A 9,093-nucleotide genomic window follows, 5' to 3' on the forward strand; every position below is an offset into this window, starting at 1 on the left:
CTGTGCTACTTCTGGTTTAGTTATTTATTATTTGTGAGCCAGTCAGTGTTATTTTTCTGTATTTGGATTAGAGAAAATCACTGAGCAAATCTTTTTTTCTCTGTAGGTATGAACAAAATAGCAGTTACTTAAGTGAATATAAGCTGTTGTGCTTTCATGCTGTTATCAAAACTTACCATTTCAAAAGCCACTGCTTAACAATCACTATAATTTCATCATTCATCTAGGGCCTTTTAATGAAGATACTCTGAACTTTCCTTAGGTATGGAAAATGATGACAGCACATTGTTCATTTTGTTACATTTTGATTACACACCTAGGAATAGGAAAAAATAAATTTTGATCAACACTGGGCATAGAAATAAATAATTTGTCTGCAAAATTCATTTCACTGAATCAACTGATGCTGTTTTACTGCTGAAATAGAAATTCTATCTTGGCATCTGCAGTCACTGAAATATAGCTTAAAGTCATTGTGGTTTTCTTGGCCAGAGGCTACCTTGGTAAGCAACATAGTATTTGCCCACAAACGCACAAGACTCAGTCCTAGTCTGCTTACTGCCATCATTTCCTTATGTATGTGTTTCTAGATATTTATTGCTTTTAAACCCAAGTACTCTCCTTACAATGTAATGACCTTTTCCTGATAATGGTACAGCCTTAATTCAAGAGGCTATGTAAATAAGACTGCAGACAGACTTCAGTGAGCTCGAGGGGCTGATGGCAACAGTCTTCCAGTAGAGGGGGTGTGGTGGACATCCTCTGGGTTGTGGGTCTGAAACATCTCACGTTACTCAGCCATATTTGTCAGCTTAACACCAGCAGGCTGCTCTATCAGCTAGCTGCACTGACACCTTGCTTTGTTATGCTTCTGTGCAGCTTTTAGTTCCTCCCTTACTTAGCAGTTAAGGAGGCTGTTGCTGAAACAGGCCAGAGACCTTTCTTACCCTTCTTCTCCAGTAATCTGGTCGGTGCCATTAATTCAATATGCTCATGGGGGTAAACTCAATTCGGTGTCGCTTCAGCTGCTGAAGCCATTACAACATATAACTTATAGAGGTTAATATTTAGGTTCTGATCACATATAACCATACTAACATATCAGATACTAATAAGGCACTGAGATAACAATGCTAGAAAGTAGGTATGCTGTTAATAAAATACTAGTTGTTAAAGTCCTGTTTATTTCAACTTGTATGTTTTCTGAAATTTGTTTGAGAGGAAATGAATGTCAAGTACCGTGCTGAATTTTCAGATGTTTGCATGTTGTCATTAATACAACTCTGCTTTGTTGGAAGTAGATTTTAAGAGGTTTAACCTGTGTCTTAGCTGGGGAAGCAGAAGTTCCCATCTGAAAACTACCATTTTTTCTAATACTTGTTATTAAACACTCTGCTCAAAATTCCTTTCTAAAAATAAGAAACCCTTCCTGCCACATTATCACAGTTGAATTCTGATTTATGTGAGTTTGATACAACTACAGTCGGTTTCTTCTATTACAATACATTACCAGATAAATAAAACTGTTGAATAGATGCTGTAAGAGCTGCATAGAGATGTTGCAGCTTGTTTGGACTTTGGAAGCTTTTTTTTCTTTCTTTCTTTTTATTCCCCCCTGCATATGGAGCCTTACACAGTGTGGCTCCAGTTGCCTGTCTAAGGCCTCTACTGCCTACCACAATACCAGTAACTATTCCTATTGTTGTGCATATTTGTGGCACAGTCTGTGATAAAAGAAAATAGTATTTGGCAATAATTACAGGAAACAAGGATGCGCAAACTAAGTCAGGACTAAATACTTCTGTTGGTATGTTGACAATAACAAGTACTGATGGATATAATTTTGGATGTAAAAACTAAATGTCTATTTTGACAAGTCAAACGTGAGTAGACTTCTGCATCAGATAGTACTGGATCAAATACTATCAAAGACTAAAATTTTGATGAAAACAGTAATCAGTGGACCAAAATAACCTGCAGACTGCTGTCTTCTCCTAAGAGGCATCAAAAACATGTTTTGATATTGTACTTGCTATTTTAAAAAGTGTTGCAGTATACTACTAAAATAAAATCTTTTCTTTCTCAGTCTTTCTGTGGGTCTGTGTTTCTGCCTTGGCAGGTGGTGTAATTAGCATCAATGATGATTCGTCTTTCCAAGAAACTGCATCTTCCTCAGTTATTTTGTCAAGGCACAACTGTGTAGTCACCTTAAAACTTGCAATTCTATATTACATCATGTTCTTATGCCTTCTTGCTGCATGGTTACTGCAGAAGTAAAAATTGAATTAGTTTCATTAAAAAGTTTCCTTCTTTATAGACATTATTAGGTATTGTTAGTGAGTAGCTGAAGTCTGCTGGAATATGCTGGATTTTGAACTAAGATGATTGTAGAAAAGCATTATGCCTACATATAATACTTATTACTATCATAATCACATTAGCGTGCCAGTCTTCTATGTTTAATTTTAGAAAAACTAGCTGATTTTGGAATAATTATTTTTCTAGTTTTCTCAAGGTCATTAAGAATCCCTCTGCTATAGCTCACCTTTGGCATCTTTAGGATTTGTACATTTTTGACAGTTCATATCTGTAGTTAGTCTGGTGACAAATTCTGCCTCTTACGTGTTTACCAATAAGAATATGATGAAACATACACCTTTAACATTAAAATACAAGCATAACCTAAAATTTCTTCTACTGTTTTGGCCGTGTTTTTGAACACTTGTTTTGTGTGCTTTGCTCTTTGCCTAAAGTCCGTATAATTCTTACCCAGACCTCCCATGCTGTTAAATGTATGGGTAGAATGGTAGCTTCCAAGCAGGTCACTCACCCCTAAAGAAAACACTTTCAGGTCATGTCATACAACCTGTATTATAAGAACAGCTGTGGGTAAGACTCTAAAAAATTAGTATCCTGATCTTTTTACATGGGGTTTTTTTTGATGTTTTGTTTTGCTTTGGTTTTTTTTAGATGAGAGACAGAGAGTTTTCATTATAATATTAATACATTGGTCTGTTTTTTTTTTTCTTAATAGATAAAAAAGTATTTTGAACTTGAGCCACTTGCTCGTGGAAAGCGCTGGATTCTTAAACCCTGCTCCTTGGATGATATGGAGGCAGTAAAGGACAGCTTCTCTCTTCTAATAAACTTGCTGGAAGAGAGGGACTTCGAACCTTCAAGAATGTGAAATGCAAGAGAGAAGAGTGGTTCTCCAGGCATCTCCGTACCTGCTCATTCTGCTCGCAGCTTAATTATGGTGTGGTATCAAGACTGCTGTGATATGTTGTTCATACACAGTGCAGAATGTCCTTTTGTTAAAACAAATATTCTGTGAATCAGGTACACAACTATTTCAACAGTAAAGTTGTCTACACTACTGAAATAAGAAGTTCCTCATTGTTTACCACTGTTTCTGCACGTTGCGTGTTGCTTCCTTGCGTTGCAGTCATCCTTCACAGGAAATCTTACACGCACAAAAATAACATAGTCTGTAAAGGAGGACTTCTACCTGATACCTTTGGTTTAAAAAATTGACTAATGTCTTAAGGATTTGTGAGACTGTTTTTTATTAGCTTGTTTACTGACCCCACAGTATGGAAAGCACAGTCACTGAGAACCTTAATAGGATACCTTGAAGGCAAGCAGTTTCGTGTTAATGCAAAGGTTAGTCCTGAAATTTTACTAAGTGAAAACACAGTTGACAAGTTAGTTGATTCCTCTTCTAAAGTCACAGCATAACCTGTCAAAGGCAGAACCATTATTTTGCTGGAAGTTTCCTGAAAGGTAAAGTAGTGAACAGATGTGTGAGGATAATAGTATCTGGGAAAAAATAGGTGACAAAAAGAGGTGGTCTAAGTAACAATATTTTTGGAAAATGTAAAAAAGTTGGATAAAGTAATAATTTTCATTGAAAGTAGTTTTCCGTAAGAGAAGCAAAGCAAATGTCTGTTAATTCAGCTGTGGAGGCTTTATTACTAGTCAGAAGTGTGGCTGGTTTTAAATAAGGATTGCTTCCTATATCACTCACTCAGAGTACTACTGTTATCGTAACATTGCCAAGGCATCTATACCATAACTAAGGGCCTTCCAGTGTTTGCACTATAAGCTTCTCGTTTCGAGGGATTATAACTCATTCTTTCAAACGTCCTCTGGGCTAAGTGTTACTTAGAAGGCAAAAAAGTATTCATTGGAAACAACATTTGTAATACATTTGGAAAAATCCCATTTGGTTCCAGTAACACAGTACATATTTCCTCTTTCCAAGTTTTCCCCATTGTAGGTTTGCAGTATTTTGGCTGCCTTTTGCTGATTTTTTTAAAACCTTATAAACCAATTCTGTCCATTAAAAAAACATGCCAGGTCACTGGTTCACCATTAAGTCAGTCACAACAGGGTATGTGCAGATCAGTCACTGGGCCAGTGCACTCCTTGAATGTTGTGCCTTGTGCATTCAGCGACCCTTGTGCATGAGCGTCAGCAAACACAAACTGTAGTGATGTGTCAGTGGTTCTTCATTGATTCTGCTTGCATTTTGAAACTCACAACTCCTTTTTTCAGCAACATACCTTTCTACTCTGAGCATTTATTTTTTTAAGTTTGAAGGTTATTGTAGTTTCTCACTAGTTTATTTGGGGATAAGAAAATAGCAAGGATCAGCTTTTAAAGGCTTATAAAAGCCATTTCTTTATTACTTGCAATTATACTCTGTTAAACAAAATGTTTCTAACAGGTGTGGTTTTTTTGTTTACTTTTCAATTTCCTTGGATTTCTTGCATTGCTCCCTCAGAATTACTTCTGCCCAAATGCATGGCCTGATGATCACTGTTATAACTTGCTTCCTATTATCAGAAAGAAGCTGGAATACCAGTAAGCTCGGTGTTTAATTTTGTGATAGAATAGGCAGAAAGCCTGAAGGACGTCTCTTCTTGCTTTGTTTTCCTTCTCTTTCCTGCCAGGTCAATTGCCTCCCTCCTAATAATCTTGGAAAAATCCAAGAACTGAATTATTCATTTTAAAACACAGAGAGGAGAGCCCTATGTTGGTTTGGTTCTCTCTGCACAGGTTAGAGGGGACCCAGCTGCCCATCAGGTTCTCTTGTGTGGGTTAAGGAGGCTCCTTTCCCTGGATTTAAAGAGGAACTGGATCTAATCTACAACTCCAAACTCTCTCTTAGCCTCTTAGCTGATGTGAGCTTAAAGGCTACAGGGTCCCTAGACTTCCACAGGGTCCCTGGATTTCTGTCCTGTTTAGGGACAATGACAAAAAAGAAGTGGTGGGGAGGAGTGAGAATTATTTCCCAGAGAAGGCAGACAGTGTGGGGAGGCAAAAAGAGGGATTCAGAGCTTCTACTGCTTTTTCATTGAGCATTAGTTAAAAGATGAGAGAACATTTTTTTACTGTTTTTCCCCTTCTTTACTGTATTAAAGTTATGGACCAATAGGTGCAGCAAATGAAAATAAGCCCAACTTGTACTGCATTCTTAAAACTGTACCTATTTGTAGCATGAGTGAGTCTGGTCCAAAAACTCCTAGAGTTTCTGAGTTATATTTTGGTCATGGTTTCCAAACTATGCGCTGTTGGAAGGTGCTACGTCACTGACATGCAAAAGGCCCAGCTAATTGATGAGAATATGGCTTTGGTATATGCCAGTGGCCACTTAGACTAGGGCCTCTTGATGCTTAATGCTTTTTCTTTAGGAAAATGCTAACAGTGCAGGAGCAGTGATTTTTTTTTTTCAGAATGATTTTCAATATGCTTTTTCTTACTAATACAGTGATCATTCCTCAACACAGGTTGAAACAATACCTCATAACTGCTTAAGGCTGAGGCCAATGCTTAACTTCACTTTGAATGTAGTTCTTCTGTGGTTTTGTGTTGTGGATGGACTTAATGGATGTGTACCTTTTTAATGTCTATAAACACCTTCACCTTTTTATGGAGGAATTTAAAATGTTCATAGCAGCTCATGTCACACTTCTTTGTCTAAAGAGTTGTCGAATTCTCTGGCTATGGTAGACTATGTAAGCACTATGCAGTGTTTATTCAGATGATCAATCTCAATTGTTTCTTTCTTTTTTTTTTTTTTTTAAATCTTTCCACTTGTTCATCATTTAGGTGAAACAAACTTGGGCACTAGGCTCTACTTTACATGCAAGTTCATTAAAGAGTGAAAATTGTCTTTTTAAAAAGTTATTGTGCTTTAATGTTTGTTAGCCATCTGTTAAATTACTTTGTGTGTGTGTGTGTGTGTGTGTGTGTGTGTGTGTGTATGCGCCCACATTGGGCTTCTCAGACCTGTGGCTGTCTGCAGTGTCTCAGCCATCAGAATGAAAACATTATCAATCAGTATCCAACAACAGCTGGTTTTGACAAGCTTCTGTCTGCTGCCTAGTGCTTTACAACTTGTCAGTAAGACCTCTTTGTCTACCCACTCTGAGCTGCTAATTTTACTGCTTCCATGTTGTGTTCTGTCCTTGTACTTCTAGCATTTGTATGGAAAAAAGGTTGAATCTAGTGGGTTTTGATATTCTTTATTGCTGTATAATGCTCCATGTGTATCTTAGCTTGCCTCTTCAAATGCGCTATACAAAAATCTGTGATGTATTATTTCATTTAACTTCTTGCGTTTCATTATATTTATAGGAGTTGCAGATTTTTGTACCATATTAGTTAATACAGTTGCCTTTTTGTAATGGCAATTAATTTATATTACAAAAGTTTGTATCTTTACTGTAGTCGAAAGTATTAGTTAACTGCCATACTATCTTGGCTTTATACTAAAAATACAGTGTCTATACGCAGGAGTTGACCCATTCAAGTGGACAATTGCTGACATGAGGAACTTGTACTCTTTGTGATTTATACATGATTTCCACTATCAAAAAAAAAAAGAAAATAAACACTGTAGAGTTAAGTTGCTACGTTTGGATTTCTTGAGTAGTAGCAAGTTTTGGAGTATGGCATATTACCGTGATATGGAATCTTCAAGACAAATTATTCACTCCTAGGTGAAAACAAATATTACTATATAATCATTGCTAAATTATACATAGTTGCATATTGACACACACACACATATATATTTATAAAAATTAGAAACTTCCAAAAATTGGGTGATTTATTTCCACAGCAAGGTGTTGTTACTCTGGAAATATATCTGAAAGATATTGAAGGTTTATTGGTGGAACAAGGATTGGAATAATCTTCATACAATTATTCCATAATGTGAAACAGAGGGACATGTTTATATGACTAGAAATTATTTTTAAATAAAGTGATGTGGCAAAGTACATACACCAAAAAAAAGCTACAGAAGTTCAGCAAAGGAAAATACTATGGGGAAAATAAAGGCTTGCTGGGAAAATGGGAAAACTCAATGTTACCCTCTCAAACACTGAGCAGAAGAGACTGTCATAACACCAGTTCTAACAGCTGTTGGAAGTACAGCTCTGCTGAGCCCAACTGGAGTTGCTGATGCAGCTACTGAGGTATGTTTTTGTCATTTTATTATTTTTAAATCTGCCTCTTACCAAGACTAGGGTGGAAATGAAAGATTTGTAAACTTGGAATGTATTTTTAATTCTTTTGTTTAATATAAATAGGAACTGCAAATCTGCTAATCATGCCTCATTTGATAGCTCTTGAAAGAATTTTCATTAGCTCATTAGCCCTTTGACCTAATAGTTCAAACAAATAAAAACATCTGTTTGTGTCAGCTGTAGGGTTAGTCATCCAGGGCCCAGGTTAACACGAGGATGAGAGAGTGTCCCACAGCCTATGTGAAAACAAAAACCGTACCTTTTTCAGTGTCTGCAGTTGAGAAGGACTCCTGAAGTGAAGTAGGGCTGCTGAATTCTGTTAGATGAAAAGGCTGAAAAAGATCATTAGCCTTCTCAATCTTCAGCCTTCATGGGTGAACTGACTAACTTCATTGTGTGGGTTGGACTGAAGATCAGGTCTAATCTAACTAATTCTGAGACTTTTATGCTTAATGCTAGCTGCTTATAATGTGTTTTATCACAGCTATATTTAGAGAAGCCAAAGTATGCTGTATATGTTGCTTGTTCCTTCACCAGGTTTCATGGGAAAATGTAATATGTGGTCATCTGGTGGGTTTTGATGGAATATGTTCAGGACAGCCTTGTTTGTGGAGTGTTATGTTTGTGTATTGAGCATGTTCAGCACTTCCATTTATGACGTCTTAAATATGCCTTAATTTTTTAATTACTGAAACTGTCTAGAAAAGGCAGATATTCAAATGTGAATATTGGTGCTAACACTGTGCAGTAAACCTAATAAAAGTGTTTAGCAAAAGGTCCTGTGCTGGTTTGGGAAGATTATAGAAAATTAAGAGTTGAGGGTGTGAAGAGGAGGAATGACATAATCCATGCCCAGCCATTCTACTATTATGGGAAGAGAGGAACTCATTGCCTGAAAATAGCCTGGTTTTGGTAAAGACCATAGTTGTAATGAAAAGCTGTTTTATAGTTAATTTCTAAGCACAGAAGCATTTCCTCACACATGAAAAATCTATACATATATTTGAGAACCTGCCCACATGCTAATAAGCAAGAGGGATGAATTGTGCCTATTATGCTTGTGTGCAATATAAGGAAAGCCATTCACAATTAATTCTCTCAATTCTCACTGTTAGATTGTGAGCTAAAACTGACAAAAGAAAAAAAGAGCAGCAATCACAGCACTTCTTTTTTACCTGTCACCTTGAAATAGCTAAATGCTGTTGTTCATTTTTATTACTATGCCATGTAACTAATTTATTGCATTTCAGTGTGCACTGGAAAGTATTTGCATGTATTAAGTAAAACAAGACAAAAATAAATCCTTTTGTGGTTTGGCAACTTACATGTATGAAGAACTGCCCTCTTTCTAAGGAGACATTTACTGTTGTAGTACAGAAGCCTCGTATTATAGCTTTGTTATAAATTACTGCTAACTGACACGCTAAATCATGGAAATCCCAAACAAAAGATCTGGTACTCTTTAAATGCATAGGCCCAAAGATAGTGTGGAGGACAGAGCAAAGTCATGACTTGCATATACATGTTGCAAAACTAAACAAAGTTTAATGGCCAA

At 36.6% G+C, this 9,093-nt stretch overlaps 1 protein-coding gene across 3 annotated transcripts in view; it reads left to right on the forward strand.

Annotated features, from left to right (window-relative positions):
* The window catches only part of ARL15 (ARF like GTPase 15), a 229,070-nt gene extending 220,214 nt beyond the window's left edge, over positions 1–8,856 (forward strand). For 2 of the 3 annotated variants that reach the window (XM_075078283.1, XM_075078284.1), the window contains one exon: positions 3,035–8,856. In XM_075078283.1, coding sequence (XP_074934384.1) covers positions 3,035–3,187 — 153 coding nt within the window. In that variant the 3' untranslated portion in view covers positions 3,188–8,856. The remainder of the gene's footprint in view (positions 1–3,034) is intronic. The other variant, XR_012657876.1, reaches the window with a different exon arrangement.
* The last annotated feature ends 237 nt before the right edge of the window (positions 8,857–9,093 follow it).

Source organism: Phalacrocorax aristotelis, chromosome Z, assembly GCF_949628215.1.
Source record: "Phalacrocorax aristotelis chromosome Z, bGulAri2.1, whole genome shotgun sequence".
In the NCBI taxonomy this organism is placed as follows: Eukaryota; Metazoa; Chordata; class Aves; order Suliformes; family Phalacrocoracidae; genus Phalacrocorax; species Phalacrocorax aristotelis.